At 32.3% G+C, this 18,832-nt stretch overlaps 1 protein-coding gene across 1 annotated transcript in view; it reads left to right on the forward strand.

Moving 5' to 3' along the window:
* Window positions 1-13,914: 13,914 nt before the first annotated feature.
* The window catches only part of LOC133198493 (fibroleukin-like), a 5,507-nt gene continuing 589 nt past the window's right edge, over window positions 13,915-18,832 (forward strand). The window contains exons 1-4 of the mRNA XM_061334578.1: window positions 13,915-14,038; window positions 16,048-16,184; window positions 16,371-16,467; window positions 16,825-16,992. Coding sequence (XP_061190562.1) covers window positions 13,915-14,038; window positions 16,048-16,184; window positions 16,371-16,467; window positions 16,825-16,992 — 526 coding nt within the window. The remainder of the gene's footprint in view (window positions 14,039-16,047; window positions 16,185-16,370; window positions 16,468-16,824; window positions 16,993-18,832) is intronic.

Here is an 18,832-nt window from a genome sequence, read left to right on the forward strand (position 1 = left end):
TAAAAGGGCCAAAATTAAGGGGACCTGATCTTTCAAATTATTTTTTTAAATATTATAAATTTTGTGGAAAATTACGCCAGGCGATTGACCAAACATGAAAAAGAAGACCTTGACACATTGTCAGAATGGATTAAATGTATCAGATGGATGTTAAAATCTCACAATAAGCGTTTGAGGGACAATATGAAAACCATATATCCTTCTGTTTTAATAACTAAGAAGTGAAAAAAAAAAATAGTTTTTACTGGTCCGAACTGACAAAGCAGTTAACAACATTATCTTTGTTTGAAAGGCTCATTATTTTAAAAGATTTTGGAGGAACTGGAATTTAATTCTACAAGTGGTAATCCAACAAACCCACAGCTCCCTTTCTAGGGAAGAAATTCTTAAAAGCCATATGTCATTTTAAATATTCTTAATATTTCCAACAGTCAAAATGAATTTAAATAACCATACCTATACAGGATTCCTTAACTTTATAAAAATTCTTACAAAAAAAAGAAACCTAGCGGGTTCAAGTAAATGTTCTACCAAGCCTCTTTCTTTACTCCTCGCTAAAATAATAAAAGCAGCGAAGGATAAACTTCAGAAATACTGTACAACAAAATATTTAAGAAGTGGTTAAAATCAAATGTGGCTACTTATAATTCCAAGGAACTTTTAGAAAATTTGAAAATAGAAAATAACAAATTTTACCAAAATCAGTAAAATGAAAACCTACGACCTTTAAAACTCTTTTTACAACCATTCCCCACGATTAATTAAAGTCCAGGCTTTTTTTTATATCATTGACAGCTGCTTTTTCAATACAAATGGAACTCGTAAATTTACTTACCTTGTCATTGGTCATTTGCAACATTATTTTGTTAGAAAAACATTCTGATTATACACACAAGTACTCTGAAGGTTACAATAAAAAGATGCTTGAATCTGATTGACAATTTCTACGTAGTTTTTGGAGACCAGTTCATTCAACAATCTGTCGGAATTGCCATAGATACCAATTGCGCCCCCTTATTATCAGATCTATTTTTGTATTCATATGAAGCAGCATTTATTCAAAAACTTCTACATAGGAAGAAGAAGACACTTGCTGTGACCTTCAACTCGACATTAAGATATATCGACGACGTATTATCAATTATTAATTAACAATAGTTACTTCCATTCATATGTCTACTAGATGTATCCTAGTGAATTTGAAATGTTTGAAATGTTTCAGATCTGGATATTTTACTAGAAAAAGAACCCTCATGGTAACCTAACAACCAAGCTTTATGATAAACGTAATGACTTCGACTTTTCAATCGTCAACTTCCCTTAAAGATGTAGCAATATATCCTTATCACCTGCATATGGGGTTTATGTCTCTCACTTGACTCGATACGCAAGAGCATGATCTACATACGAACAATTTCTTAAACGAGGCAAACCACTGGCAAACAAGTTGATGAAACAAGAATATCAACAGTCGCATCATTTTGTAAATTCTATGGTCAATACAATGACCTTGTCAGCAAATACAATCTTTCATTAAGTCGAATATTGACTGACATTTTCATACCAATTATTAATGATTATCCCATTATTTCACACTGAATTGTCTACAGATTTTTAGGTGATGCTTATTCCCCCATTGCACCTGGTCATACTTCTTAATATTTTAGAGGTTCGTGGTTGCTATGATCCCGATTTGTGTTGTTTAAATAGATTTTTGAGCTTGAATATTGTTCGTTACCTCCATATTACAGTATAAAAAGGTTTATCAGGTAAACTCATGAGACTGCAGCATTTCTTGATAATAAAGTGTTTATTTCTATATTCCTACACAGTGTCTAAATGAAAATTCTAAATGTCAAGCCGTCACGGTAGCTCAGTCGGTATAGTGCTCGCTCCGTGATCGGAAGGTCGTGTGTTCGAATCACGACCGCGACTGACCTACGCTGATAAAAAAAAATAGATAGCAACTGTTCCTTCGCTGAGCGCTTGACACTTTGAGTGAAAGTTGAGGGTCCTTCGGATGAGACCTTAAAACCGAAGTCCCACGTCACGCTAGGCGTTGGCACGATGAAGAACCCTCAATGCTCAATGGACCTGAGTGCCGAGTAAATTTGAAGCCCTTCACTGGTAAATGGTGACGTCTCCATATGAGTGAAAAGTTCTCGAAGGGGACCTAAAACAACATGAAATCAATAAATCAATCTAAATGACAGAAGTGACAACACCGAAGAGTGATTGATCTCAAAATTATTTTAACAATACAAATTTGTGAACAGGCAATAAACAGTGTTCTCAGGAAATACCAGGGGCGGAAGGAGGAGCCTAGGAGTAGAAATATCCCCCCCCCCCTTCCTCTTCATGGAATAAACCGTAGTCAAGTTAAGAAATGAAATAATTTACATTATTTTTAGACAAGCGTTCGGAATATTATCGTGAACGTTTCGGGCACTTCAGACAAATGAAAGCTATAACCCTCATTAATCTCTGGCCTTTTAGTTTGGGTTTAAATTTTAAGGCTTTCAAGGGTATCTGGTTATGTCCCTTATAAGTGAAATGTACTACTACTACTGCTATCACTACTATAACTACTACTACTACTACTACTACTACTACTACTACTACCACTACTACTACTACTACTACTACTACTACTACTATGTTTGCCATTCGATATGATTTAGAGCCCCCCCCCCTTTCCCCTAAATCGGTTACTTAGTATTTCCAGTATACTTTAATTAACATTTAAAAAGAATTTAATGTGTTTTGTAGCACAAAAATTTCAGTCTCAAAACACACATGCATCTAAACAAAGTCATTAAACAATTATAGTAGTTCAAATTATACATGTGCCGGCGGTGATATTTTTTTTAAATTGGCAGGGAGTGTGTTTCAAATTCAAGCGGCTTACTCATTCCAAGTGTTTATTCCGAACGTATTTTATTCATTTATTCTTTTTTTTTTTTTTTTTTTTTTTTTTTTTTTTTTTTTTTTTTTAGAAATGTTGGAATTATATCTAGAAATGATAAGAAAAAAATGTTAAACTTCTTGGAAATACTGACACTTTGCCTCCGGTGTGACGAGACTTTCACACCTGCACAGTGTCGAATGATTTTGATTGACACGTCAAGCACGTTGACTTCGTGTGAACTTGAAGCAGGAAAATAAAAACCGATTATGACTGCAAAACAAATGGATTTGTTGATAAAAAATGGTTACTTTCACTACCTGATAAATTTAGGGAAAAAAAAAAGAATACCACAGAGTCTTACACATCTGTTTCATATTTGGATATTTCACTTGAAAAAGACGTTAATGGTAATCTAACAACCAAGCTTTATGATAAACGTGATGACTTTAACTTTTCAATCGTCAACTTCCCTTACTTATGCAGCAATATACCTTCATCACCTGCATACGGGGTATATATCTCTCAGTTGATTCGATACGCAAGAGCGTGCTCTACGTATGTACAATTTCTAAAACGAGGTAAATTATTGACAAATAAGTTGATGAAACAAGAATATCAGCTGTCTCGTTTAAATTAATCATTTCGAAAGTTCTATGGTCGATACAATGACCTTGTCAGCAAATACAATTTATCATTGAGTCAATTGCTGACTGACGTTTTTCATACTAATTGGTAGGCCATTATTTACACACTGAATTGTCGACGGATTTTTCCGTTATTTCCCGATCATGACAAGGAGTACACGGCGGGTGTGACCGGTCGGCAGGGGATGCTCACTCCTCCATGGCACCTGATCCCACCTCTGATGTTTGGAGGTCCGTGTTTGCTCTGCTCCTATTTTGTATTGTATAATGGACTTTTGAGCTTGAATACTGTTTGTTATCTCCATATATTTCATTGTTTGATATAGGTACAAACATTTGAGGAAATGGGGGGGGGGGCTGAAACCGAATCTTTCTCTTTCTCTCTCTCTCATTTGTCTTTTTAATAAAAAGTATGACAGCATATTACTTAAATATCAAGTTGTGAAAATTTAATATATAACAAATTATATTAATGCCTCTTTGTATCATCTTGTCCGAGTATAATCACGGCCGGGAAATGTCTACAGATACATGTAGAAGTCTTCTCAATAAATCATCATAAAAAAAAATAAAACTGACATAAATATATTATTGCATTAAAATTTAAAAATACGAGTGTATTTATGCAATACGTCCACATACCTTTCTAAAAAAAAAAAAAAATCATTATGTTACACGGAATCGCCTTGGCACGGAAGTATATGTATGGTTGTTACAACCTTTGTAATTCATTCTGTAAGTCCGTAGTTTTCTCTTCTAAAATCCACATTATTTGTAATGGTTTTATATATCAAATAAGAATAAACATATTTATTTTACAACTAGATTAGTTTTAGCTTTCATACTACAGCGTTCGGTAACAATTGAAATTTTGACCGCGATAAAAATCGTGTTATTAAAAAGTTTAATTTAAACATCATACATGTACATATATGTGCAGAAAATATTGTAAGAAACTTAAATTAATAATTTTACTTAATGTGCATGTATCGTCTTTCTTAGGGCAATTTTCATTTATTTATTATTTATTTATTTTTTAGCTCCAGGCATTAGAATACAATAGAATAGTTTCAATGCAAGGAAAAGATCAGAGGCATTCCGAATAAATCGTTCATCTTGCGTTCACCGTTCGTTCACCGTTCACTTTGCGCTCGCGTTTGCGCTCCGTTCGCGTTCTGCGTTCGCTCACCGCTCAACGTTCACACATCGTTCATCGAGTTGCGTTCAGCGTTCACACATCGTTCACTCACCGTTCGCTCTGCGTTCGTTCAGCGTTCGTTTAGCGTTCGCTCACCGTTCTAGTGGGAAAGTAGAACGTTTCAGGGACTGTACTTCTATTACTACAACTACTATTACTACTACTACTAGTACTACTATTACTACTACTTCTACTACTACTACTACTATTAGCCCTACTACTACTACTACTACTACTACTACTACTACTACTACTTCTATTACCACCACCACCACCACTACTACTACTTCTACTACTACTACTGTTACTACAACTACTATAACTACTACTACTACTACTTCTATTACCACCACCACCACCACTACTACTACTTCTACTACTACTACCACTACTACAACTACTACTACTACAACTACTACTACTACTGCTACCACTACTATTACTACTACTACTACCACTACTACTACTACTACTACTACTACTACTACTACTGCTACTACTACTACTACTAGTTCATGAATATTTTTTTAAATAATTATGCAAGTCACGCCGCGAAAGCATTCCGAATCTTGCAATGACCAAATACAGTAAGTCATTTTTTTTTATTTCTTTCGAAGCAGCGCCCGTAAAAGAAGGACGGAAATTAACGCTAGAGATTCAAGATATTATCATTAATTATCATGCATCTTGACTAACATCTGTTACATGTAATATAAGGAAGCTACTCAAAACTAGTTACGACTTCAAAACAACTCGACAGAGCGTGAGGTGATTCCTTATTCGCTATGCATGATCGGGTTGTGATTGACTAACTTTATATATATATATATATATATTAAATGCACCATCGTAATATTTTCAGGAACAACTTAAAATAAATAAAAGTGAATTAAATACTTTATCGTTTATTTCTATGATTTTATCTACCCTATTCTTGTCTCTACGAACGTTCTCGGAAACCAAACACATTGAAAAATGTATTAGGATTCTGTGCTATTTTGTCAAATCAAGCCCTTAAATCATTTTTTATTTATGCAATACTTTTAGGGAGAAATGATTACAGATTTAGCAACAAAAAAAAATTTAAAAAAAAAATAAATAAATAAATAAATTGTCAATTTGAAAGCGGACATGTTAAAATGTAAACGCCTCTTAATTTAAAGAGAAATAAATAAAGGCGATGTATATATAAATAATATGTGTTGGTTTACATTCTTCTGACCAACCCAAGATGTTATCGTCAATATAAAATACTGTCAAAAAGTTCGATCGCCATATTTTCGCATGGAATTTTCAGTTTAATACACGAAATCATTTTAAAAAAAAATACAAATCTGGATATATATCAGAATTAATTTTTATTCAAAGCATTTTCCCATTTAATTTGCTTTATTCACTGAAACCTTCAGGTAAAATATGTTACCTGGAATTTACACATAAAGCCCAGTTGAATCTTTTTAAAAAATGCTTAGTCCGTGCATGCGTGTTCATACATTTTTTTTAATGAAACTGATACATTTCTTGCCATGGTCTCCTTATCTAGAATGGCGTCTTTCTATGCTTCCGTTATTTACTCAAAAACATTTGAAAATTTTGATCAAGTATTGTCATGACACGTGCACAGGTAAAAACTTAAACTGTGTATATTGAACCGTATCTAATCCCGTTAGTCCAGATATGCCTACATTCACACGTATATCAACAGTTTATTGTCTTAAACAGTAAGGCTAAAACAAAGAACCAGTTTTAATCAGCAGATAAACAGAATTTCATATGCACTCAGCTTTTCTTCTAGATCCTCAATAAAAAGGTTTGACAAGGAAACAAAGGGTGTGGGGTGGGATGAGTAGCACCCGGCATGGGCAAATTATTCATTTTCAAAGTATTTGAGGACATGCATGGGTGCATATTATTTATTTTCTAGGTAATTGAAAACGGACTAATATTTATTTCTAACATTTTGATAGATTATTTATTTCGGATATCTGTCTTTGCAGTCAATATATATTATATGTACATTTATACAATGTAGATGGAATTGTAGCTGTCTTAACCGTTTTCTTAATTGTATCTTCCCTTTAAAAGGCGTTTTTACACATTGATGGAAAATTTATGTAAAAAGAAAAACAATCAACAGAAAATTAAGTAATATTTTGCACTAATTATGTGCACTTCTACCGATTACTTTTCAAATTATTTTTTCCTAGTGAGCCAAACACCTTAGGAATCCATGTAAAAAAAGCAAATAAAATAAAACCTATTTATTATTTTATTGTTTGTTTGGTCATTCGGTTAAGAGATTTTTTTATGAAGCAACAGCGACAAGAACGTAAAAAGAATGATAGACGAAATGAAAGCATGAGGGATTTCCAAAATCAAACTCATTTGTTTAAAAGTGTGATAAGTGAATATTTAAAATAATAATTGTATTCAATTAGTACAATTAAAAAAAAAATCTACGCTTCTTCTTTACAAAAAAAATGCAGATGGACGCAACCAAATTTTTTTTTTTTTTTATCCTTGTTATACATTGTGTGTTGATATGTTCCATTTCTTTCCATGTTATTCAACCATAAGTAGATGGTGTACAAATTAAGACAATAAATAGACAACTTGAAGTATTTCATTTTAAAAAATTGAAAGTAGTTCATACAGAAAGTAAATTAAAAAAGATACAGTAAATAAGACAACTAGATACATGTAATAACGAAAATACATCTGTAAAAAGGAAATATTTTTAACAGCTTTAACTTAAAATCAACTTGTTAGAAAATGCATGCAACACCGTCCTTCCATTTATATAAAATAAAGAGATCATAATAAAGAAATAAAAGACTTTATGAAGTAGCCAATCATAAACTAAAGCGTACAAGCTCCGTCCACTTAATTTACATACCGTTCACCAAAGCATACCGTTCACAAAACGAACCGTTCCGTGCAAGAAGCGTACCGTACCGTGCACAAAGTGAACCGTACCGTTTACAAAACGAACCGTTCCGTGCAAGAAGCGTACCGTACCGTACACAAAACGAAACGAACCGAACCATGCAAGTGATTAGTAGCACGTTTTATTGTCTGTACTATTACCACAACTACTACTACGTAGTGATGGCGTGTAGTATGTTTGCGCGACGGCATGTTTTTTTCTGAACACGCTGTTGGGCTTTTGCAAATGGCCCTATCCGGGACCATACTTCTTTCACTTCTGCACTAAGTCTCTTTTAATTAGAATGTTGATTATCTTCATGACCCATCCTTCTGATATGGGCATCACTATATCTGTAATATTCTTTTCAAGCTCTAAGTCTGACCAATAGCAATCAAATATTTTCTTGCTTGTAAATGATTTACTATGTCCAGGCATTTTCCTTGTTGCTGTAAACATGCTTCCATATATAATGATTTCACTTTTGAGACAGTCTATTAGCGAACTTTTTCCATTAAACCTTTGAGCGTTTATTCTTGCTCTGGTTCATATGTATAAATGTCATCAGCATGCACCTCCTCCTCTGTTGACATGCCCTATTATCCATAATAGTGTAACTTCAATAGCTTCTGTTGTGCTTTGTTATCAGATCATGAAATATTATACATGTTACAGTATTCAAGTCTTGTGAAAAGGAATGTGTGTACAGATATTAAAACACAATTATTTCAATAAAATAACATGGTCATTATAAATTCCGTAGATAAACTCATATAACTCATGCTGCACTACATTGTAACTGGTAATATTCATGCAAAATGTGTATATTTTATAAGTAATGAAAAGTTTTACCAAAATTATGTTTATGATCCTATGTGAGTCCCTGTACATATCGGGGTGTATGTACAGTTAATAAATTTTTCAATATATACCTTTTTTTTAAATTATTTTACCATCCTGATAAAAAAAGAACCATTATTAATTATTTATTATAACATCCATTTTCTTGGGGAACAACCATTTCAGTTTCATTTGTGGGGAGGTGGGTGGATGGAATAAAACTACTGGGTAGATACACATGTATATAGAACCTGAACTTGAAAATGAGTAAACTTTCCTCCACTGGGAATGAGTCAATCTGACCTTGAATGGTCCCACCCTCCCTGCCAACTATTTTCAGTGAATAAATATATACAAAAAAGTCTCCGGTCATCTCCTAAAATTAAACTCTATCTGCAAGGGTATTATTATTACTATTATGGCTATTCTGACAAACTATCGAATAAATTACAAAGCTTAATACAATTTTTTTAAGAATATTCTACAAAACTAAAATAAATGCCCTGACAAAATTCGACAGCACCCCCCTCTTATTTGAATGAAATTATCACTCCTTTATCATGTTTATAGATCTTAATTTCATGCCTTTTTTTAATTCTTTCCAGTTTGTACTGCAAAATGGCATATGTTTTGGCTGCATTCGTGTGTTCTTTGCACAAGCAGAATATTGTAAACGTGTATCATGATACTTGCTTTGTCCTTGCTTGTTTTAGGATGAATCTTCTATCCGCATACATGCAATGTTTGCTAGTCTCTCCAGTAAACTAAACGTCATCACGATGTTTTAAAGCATACATGTGTAATAAATGTTTTAACAGATTTTATCACAATTTCCATGTCTACACGCCGATACAACATAATGGGCCTTAGCGCAGGGGCTATTTGCTTGTTCTAGCTAGATTGTTGCTTTTTTTCTTACATTCAAAGATATTTAAAATGAGTTTTTCACTTTCATACAACAATGATGATCCACAACAACTCCCTAGGTTCATACAAAATGATCATACATGACCATGATGACCTTCGTTATTCCATGTTGATATACATGTCATTTTTACCCAATAATACTACAGAGTTCCAAAAAGGGGAGATAACAATTAAACTCCAGGAAATTGGTAGCAGGGGGCTAAAATAAGCAATAGAAATTTATATGAAGTATCTAAATCAGTTATTCCTTTTTTTTTTTTTTCATTTAGATATTTAGGAAATAGTCAATAAATATGATAATAGGCTGTTCTTTGAAATATGCGAAATTGTAGCAAAGTATGGTATTTCAAAGTTTATTTTGAAAATGTAGATATTATTTCCCAAGCTCAATATTTTAATACATAGTAGACCTAAGACCATTCTAAAGATTACGCTTATTTTAATAATAATTTTTTTTGAGAGAAAATAGCATTAAAAAATTGCTAAAGAATCATACTCAATGATTTAGGATCTATGAAAAGACCTTTAAGAAATCAAACATTCATTTGAATTAAGTTTTTCTTTATTATTTGTATAATAAGACCATGCTTTTGAAAAGAAAACACAATTTGAAAATAATCTGATGGCAGAAGGTCACATTTTGAATTAATCAGTTTGTATGGTTTTGTCCGTATAATTTAGTGTGATTTTCGACAAATATGCAAATGAGCTGTCACTAGAAATAGATGCAAGGTTCAACAATTTTCTGTAAATATTCTGACTTCTACTTTTATGTAAAAATTTTAAGCCACTAAAAAATCCTAGGTTGCAACCTTCCATTTGGACGATTCTTTGAATTTTGCACTGACAGACTTTTAATGTAATTAGTATTTTTTCTTAGTTGAACTTCCTTTGTCAAAATGTTATAGAGTTGTAAATTTCCTGTCTTGTATACAAATCAATATATTGTTCATGTTTTAAAAAGGCAAACTGCCAAAAGTTCTGGAACTTCTATTTTACTTCTACACTAATATAGGGTTGAAAAAATATATTGCAAGCCAGAATTTGGAAATGCAAAAATTTTATTTATGGAATAAATGGGAAGGTCTATTTGACAATAATATTAAGTTTTAATCTGTTACAATACGTAAGGTTTTCCTTATTTTATTGTATTTATATTGATATTTAACTATTTTTCTCTCTCTTAATTTTAAAATATATTAACAAGTAAGCTTCCATGAACCAAAATGAATGAGTGTTAGTGAGAAAATAGGAGCAAATGGATAGGTAAAAATTATAATATGCACTTGATATCGTATTTTAGTATTCAGTTTTAAAAAAAATGGATAAATAAAAACTAAAGAAATTGTTAATTATACATATTAGATTATAAGAATTTCATCTTTTTGTAATTTTAAATCATTTAAAAGTTACTTTTTATTTTCTTTTAAATTATTAATAAGATTATTTTTTGTATAATCGGAAGATACAGATCAAGTTGATAAACTAAATGTCATTTGTCTTTTGGGCAAAAAAGAAAAAAAAAAGTATTATATTGGTTATGTAAATATTTCGAGTACAAAATGTAGGAATTAAACCTCTAAGTGAGAGGAGTAAATTGTTTTATATACAGTATTTATACTTATATCGGTTACAATGAAAAGTCAAGATAATTGAGGTGATAAGTTATTTGTATTTGTTTTGTAGGGTCTTGGGGTCTTAAACATCCTTTTTATAGATGTTAATAGAAATACCCATTCAATTTTCCTTACGTTCATCATTTTGACCTGATGTATGTCTACGGACGTATTTTTCTTTCTATTTTCCAATGGATATAGTTATATTTAGTTACCGAACTACATTTCAACGTACGTTGTGGTATAATGTTTATCAGCGTATAAGTCTGTGCAATAACAAATTCAATGCGACTATGTTAAAAACTTGTTGAGAAGCGTGATTAATAATTTTTTTTTTATGTTTTACCTTCAGCTTCTCTAAATCTTTTTTTTTCTCTCTGTGTTTTAAAGGAAATGTTTTAATTATGTGTTTCTATTTATAATTTATACAATGAAAATTTTTGTTAAGTGGAAAAAACAATTCAAATGAATATTTATCGAAGTAATTGCTGGTTAATGTCGGGGATGCTAAGAGATATAATTCTGTAATGCAGCAGGTGTTGTGCGACTTTTAATTTCCAAATAACAATTTACGTTGACTTTAGTACAAATTGAAAACAAAAAATGTAAAAATTTATCACGAAGTTTATGAAGATATTAAAATGATAAAACGACCTTAGACTAAGTTTTTCTTAATGTGAGTGTTGTTCTCACATTTTCACGTATTTCATCTGCACAGCAATTTAAATTCAGGGGTATTTACTGTAAATCGAGTTGTACGTGTATACTAAGATGTATCGACAAGCAAGTTTATTTCCAGATATTTTAAACCAGAAGACTTCTCTATTTAATATTCCGTTGCACCTCCTTTGACCTGTCACCGTTGACCGTTTGCTTACTGACAACAGAGCAAATTTCTTCCCGGTGTATGTTGTAATCGCTTTTAAAATTGCACGTACAGATATTTTCCTTACGTAATTGCTAACTTAGCAAATTACTATATAGACAATATCATAACGTGGGATTCATTATTCTTAAAATCTTTATCAGAAAATTATACGCGACTTATGCACGAAAGGCTTTTAGATCCACTCCCAAGAATCGTGTTCTTAAACGAGGCCAGCTATTGAAAAATATGCTGATGAAACAATAAAATCAATAGTGCGCTTAAAGTCAACATTTCGTAAATTCTATGATTGATACAATGACCTTATCCTGAAATTCAGCCCATCGTTGAGTCGAATGCTGACATTTTTATACAAATTGTTAGGCCATTATCTCACACTAAATCGTTAAGGTTTTACCGTTTGCTCGATAATGACAAGGAGCAGAGGGGGTGGGAGCGGTGGACAGAGATACTTATTCCTCTAAGACACCTGACCCCACCTCTGATGTTTTTAGATGTCCGTGTTTGCTCTGCTTCCTATTTGTATTGTTTCAATGGACTATTGAGCTTAATTCCTGTTCGTTATCATCATATTTCATGATTGCAATTTGTGGCATTATTATTTGAAAACGAAAAAAATGGTATGATTTTAAATCAAATTAATGTTATTCTACTGGTCAATCTTTACTCCATGAAATTATAAACGGAGGGTATTTGAAAAATTCCAAACTGATTTTATGAAGTGTAAAGCCTTTTCGTAGTTTTCGTAGACGTTGAAGATGTATACCTGTAATAAGGTCACATTTTTTGTGATATATTAATTAATGGAATGACGTCATGGTTCCGTGTGCCCAGTGTACCGGGTTTTGTAATACATGATTACGTCGTAAGCGGATCTATAATCATCGTTTTTGTTAAAACTTTTTTTTAAAACAAATTGGTACCGAGCTCTGCCAGGACCAAAAAATATTATAATATGATAAGTCAGCTATTCCAAATTTCTCTTCATAGCTGGTTTATAGATGCATTAAGGTCCAGTTACTTTATCACGGATAATTTTTATCCCTCTGGTATCGTTCGTTGGTTGATTTATTATAAGGCTTTCTACTCTATTAGAAAAACATATTTCATGTGAACTATGACATGTTTTTAAAACAAAACATGAAGAACAAGACTCTCAGCAGTATAAATAAAACAGAAATAACTCCGCAAACACGCCTGTTTCTATGTGCATTTTAAGCATTATTTGTACAATCCAAACAATTATTCCGCCTCACTTTGGAGGTTAAAATAATGAGTATGAGTTTCATAAGTTACAATAATATTTATTTACCATGATTCGTATTTTGTAAAAACAACGTATTTTGTACCCTTTATTTAGAACATGTATCGTAAAATCTTGCCATTTTTGAAAGATTTTTAACACGTCTTAGAACGATCTCAAATAACACTTTTACTACTGTATATTACAAAGTCTACATAATGTCTTTCTAAGGTGTGCTCGAGGATTGTAATCTAAAAAAACACTCAACAGTAGTTTAACATTAGAGGCATAAACTATGTGAAAAAAAAAAAAAAAACAGCAAACTTTTCATTTTGATATTTGAATTGCAATTGCAAAGTAATCATTTATGACAATTCATATTAACTTCAATAAAATCGATACTTAACGATTGTAAAATACAGAGTACGTAACAGTTAGCCAATCACTTTTCTGTCATTGATTAAGGTTCTGATATATATATATTTGGCGGTTGAAAGACCATTTAGCAAACTTTCACAGGAACGCAGCAGTTACTTTTTTCCTTAAAAAATGAAGAGAAAAATGAGCAATCAGTGTCTTATCTCTTTTATTGTCGGATTCATAGTTTTATCCGAACCTATCATTATTTCGCAGAAATATACCGCGATACTGGAATTTAATGATAAGAAATCAAATAACGAACTTTTAGGAGAATATAATTCTCATTCATTGACCGAGTGTGCCGCGATGTGTCAAAGGGAATGCGTCTTCTTTGGTTTCAACTCTCAAATGAAGAAATGTCGTACCCACAAGAAAAGATTAACGTCTGAGATGTCTGATGAGGCCGGTTGGAGATACTACTCTGATAACTGTATGTATAATTGTTATTTCTTTTATGTCTGTTTGCTTGTTTGATTGTTTGTATTTTAAGGTCCCATTCGAGAATTTTTCACTCACATGGAGACGCCACCACATGCCGATGGAGGGCTACAAATTTATACCTATGTTCGGCACTCGGGAGCCATTGAGAAGCGAATAATCTTGTTCGTGCCAACACCTACTGCGACAGGGGACTTCGGTTTATACATTCTTATCCGAAGGTCCAGTCTCCACGTCTCGCGGTGGATTCGAACCCGCGACGTAAGGATTAACTCCTTACTCGGCGACCCTAGAGCAGACGCTCTAACCACTGCGCCACGCGGGCGACTTTTTCTGTCTGACATAAATCACAAAAAACACTCTAAACGCTTCATCTGCTTTTATCGCACTCCTTTTAGGTCGAAGAGGTTTATCAATATTTATTATTATACTTCTGTTAAAATGTTTCCTATATAAAGTTAAGAAGGTAAAATAACTATCTTTTATAGTCTGAAAATTTCCACGCATAGCAAAGCTATACCCCGGGGTAAAGTGTTTGCTATCCACCCCTCGGAAAATTTTCATGCAATTTTTGCCGCCAATTTTGATTTCCTATAATCAGTCTATAGACTGATGATGTCATCTGACTTCAGTAGCATTGTGACGTCATCAAGATTTCAGCTCATTCCTCAGTGTTATCTTATTCCAAATACTTGCTCAAAACTATTATAATTATTCTTTTCATGTTTTGCCTATGAAACTGTAGTATTAGATAATACAAACCCTCAGAAATTATGATATACATCAGTATAATAAAACGCTTATCCACTGGTTGTGAGTGGGATAGCTCTTTTATCAAACCCGCGACAGGAACTATTCCCCGAGGGCTTAGGTCGAAGAGGTTTATCATATTTACTATTCACGATACGATTTTTTCCCGTGACATTACTGTTATATGCGGTATAAACAATTGTGTTTTCAACATTATTAATTCTAAATAATATTCTTGTCTCTTTGCTGACTTTTTCTTCTTATTTTTATTTCTAATTAATGATTAATTTGAGGTTGATGGAATTATATTTTGTGATTCCATTATTTTCTCTTTCTTTACTTTCTGTTAGTATTCATTTTGATAAAAAAAAAAAAAAAAAAAAAAAAAAAAAAAAAAAAAAACTTATATTGTATAGGATATATTAATGACAACTATAAGATTAAAATTTTCACACGGGGATTCTACAGTAATAATAAAATTTTTAGCTTAATGACACTGTATCATTCTTAGCCATAAGAAAATTATAGCTTGTAATTGACTAAATAATCAAAAAGAGAGCACTTTTAGTTAGGAACTCGAAATTGCTCTCTTGCAAATAACTGTCCTGAAAGCTGGGTGGAGAATCCTGCGCCATGCAGTAATAAGCACCCTTTGTCTACCGGTCAGATCCACCGTGTGTCCCCTGTCCTGATCTGGAAAACGGAAAGTTCGTGGACATTTCATTGTGAAAATAAAGGCCTTACAATCTGTGTTAAAGACGTCAGTCTACATTCAATACAACGACAGACTGTATTTGAAAACAAGGTCATTGTACGGACCTAAGAATTTAGGAAATGTTAACTTTAACATACCTTATATCAGCTGAAAGAAACGATATCATTGCAATGTTTTTTTTAGAAGTAAAATTAGTTCTCTTTCACTGTCCACGTGGTACACCATCTGATCTATAAATATATTCCTCATTAACATTCCTATAAGAAATACAAATAATGTTCGAATTATCAACAGAGTATTGGGGTTAATTGAATTAAATTTAAAATAATATTAACCATATCATAGATTAAAGATCTGAAACAATTAGAAAACCAAAATAATTCCATGTAATTAGGGAGAGCTTGACATAATCTACATTTTAATTCACAATTTAGCTTCAACAATTAACCTTAATATATCTTGCAGGTATAATGTATCCTCTAACTACCTGTATTTAGGCATAATATGATTCCAGTATGTTTTTTTTTCTTTTTCAGTTATTCCCTTAGATTGTAAGGATCTTCACGCAGATGGTTACACTGATACAGGGGTGTATGACATTTACCCCCATGGTACCATTTCCAGTCCTGTCAGAGTTTTCTGCGACATGGAGACAATGGACGGAGGATGGACGGTATCTAGTTTATATCAAAATTAAAAGTACAAAAAATAATTCACAGTCAGTGTTCTTGTTGTTTAAAGGATTGTAGAATTAAAAAAAAATATATGTATATTTTGAGTTTATATATCATAACACATTGATCCTACAATTCTTCTTCGAACCAATGAATTATATTGTCATACATATTAATTTTCAAAGGCAATTCAGAAACGTGTAAACGGATCCCTGAGTTTTGACAGGACCTGGGCGGAATATAAGAATGGTTTTGGTTCACCTGAACAGGATGTCTGGGTTGGTAAGTGTAAACCAATGTCAAATAAGGGCTATCATCCGCTTCAACGTCTGACAACATTTCTTTATTGTGGCAGATATAAAATTGAAGCGTATCAAAGATTTGGTTTTAAGACTGGGTAGTATGTTTCGACAATACTCACTTATCCTGTTTAATTTGTATCTTAAATAATAAGAAAATAATGAAAGCAAGAGGTAATTAAAAATCACTTAGTGGTATGGTATTAAAGAGATGAAAATTAGCACTAGTGTCTACAGCTTAAGAAACTAATTTGATTTTCATTAAGGTATATTCATATTCAAATAGAATTAATTGTATGAAATACACTTTACAGTTGATTTTAAATATATCTTAATGCAGGAAATGATGTAATCCATCAGTTAACAAAAGAAAACAACTCATTCCTCTATGCTGTCATCACTCTCCACAATGGTACAAGGCTGTATGAGTTGTACGGTCGCTTCTCTGTCTCCGATGAAACAGAAAAATATCAACTCTTTCTTGCAGGACCGGCCAATGGAACCTTAGGTAAGTGCTTTTTTTAGGTAAGTTCTGAAAATTGGGTTCAAATCAAGTGCACCATCATATAATTCTTTGCATATAATGATTATTTAGTTGTTGAAAAAAGAGACAAAGAGACATGTTTCTCTAGTATTCTGTAAACGTCTTTGATTCTGCGTTAAGCGTACTTCTTTTTTTGTATGTTACGATATCATTTGTGAGTACAATTCACAAATTCCGCAGGCATTGAAATGGTCACTGCTAAGTAGTAGAAATTTTAAATTATATATCTTAAAAACCAAGAAAATTATGTTTAATTATTTGTATCTAGTATATCCAGTAACTAGTATATCCAGTAACTAGTATATCCAGTAACTAGAATATCCAGTAACTAGTATATCCAGTAACGTGTATATCCAGTAAGTAGTGTATCCAGTAACGTGTATTTCCAGTAACGTGTATATCCAGTAACTTGTAAATCCAGTAACTAGTATATCAAATAACTAGTATATCCAGTAACTAGTATATCCAGCAACGTGTATATCCAGTAACTAATATATCCAGTAACGTGTATATCCAGTAACGTGTATATGCAGTAACTTGTATATCCAGTAACTAGTATATCCAGTAACTAGTATATCCAGTAACGTGTATATCCAGTAACGTGTATATCCAGTAACTTGTATATCCAGTAACGTGTATATCCAGTGACGTGTATATCCAGTAACTAGTATATCCAGCAACGTGTATATCCAGTAACGTGTATATCCAGTAACGTGTATATCCAGTAACGTGTATATCCAATAACGTGTATATCCAGTAAGCAGTATATTCAGGAACTAGTATATCCAGTAACTTGTATATCCAGTAACGTGTATATCCAGTAACTTGTATATCCAGTAACTAGTATATCCAGTAACGTGTATATCGTGTAATTAGTATATCCAATAACTAGTATATCCAGTAACTAGCATATCCAGTAACGTATATATCCAGTAAGTAGTATATCCAGTAACTAGTTCATCAAGTTACCAGTATATCCAGTAACGTGTATATCCAGTAACGTGTATATCCAGTAACGTGTATATCCAGTAAGTAGTATATCCAGTAACGTGTATATCCAGTAACGTGTATATCCAGTAACGTGTATATCCAGTAACTACCTTTGATCCACTATTGTTATTCAGCTTGAGTTTCTTGATGATTTTCAATAATTTACATTTTTAACTACTAATGATTAGGAAGTTTACAGTGCGTACTTGACATGTAATGTCAAAATGTTCATGAAAGCTTGAGGTTCAAAGAAAATTATTTGATCGGGAACATAGTCAAATTAAAACAGCCGAATTCAAAACATCTCAAGGCATTTCAATTTTACAATACCTTTTCTATATTAAATGAAAATCTGATATTTTAAAACCATCATTTCTTACCTTGTTATCATTTTGAATGATTTGCTTCGTATTGCATTTTATGCATTTTTAAGTCACGGTCTCTAACAGATATCAATTTTTAATATATTATGGATATATGCTTTGTTCTAATACTTCCAGTGACTTTTACCAAAAAAATTATTTCTTTTTTTAATCATACTTTAAAATTGTAATACGTCTGGGGTTTATTGTTCCATTAGAAAGGATGCTGTATGAATTGCATAGCGTATTGTATTGTATGTTTTATAAATGGTATCGCTATTTACAGAACACAGCACGAGAAGCCGTCTATCTTACATGTACTTCAGTATTATTGACAATAAAATTAATGTGATATATTTACATTCCTAATGTATTTTGCTGAGGAATGGTACGGCATTCAAAACACCATAACACAGACAGGGGGTCAAAAGGTTAAAGTATGCGTTTTATTT

The sequence above is a fragment of the Saccostrea echinata genome, unplaced genomic scaffold (genome assembly GCF_033153115.1).
Source record: "Saccostrea echinata isolate AGI-Se365-2 ecotype Australia unplaced genomic scaffold, CSIRO_AGI_Sech_v1 ptg000033l, whole genome shotgun sequence".
NCBI lineage: Eukaryota > Metazoa > Mollusca > Bivalvia > Ostreida > Ostreidae > Saccostrea > Saccostrea echinata.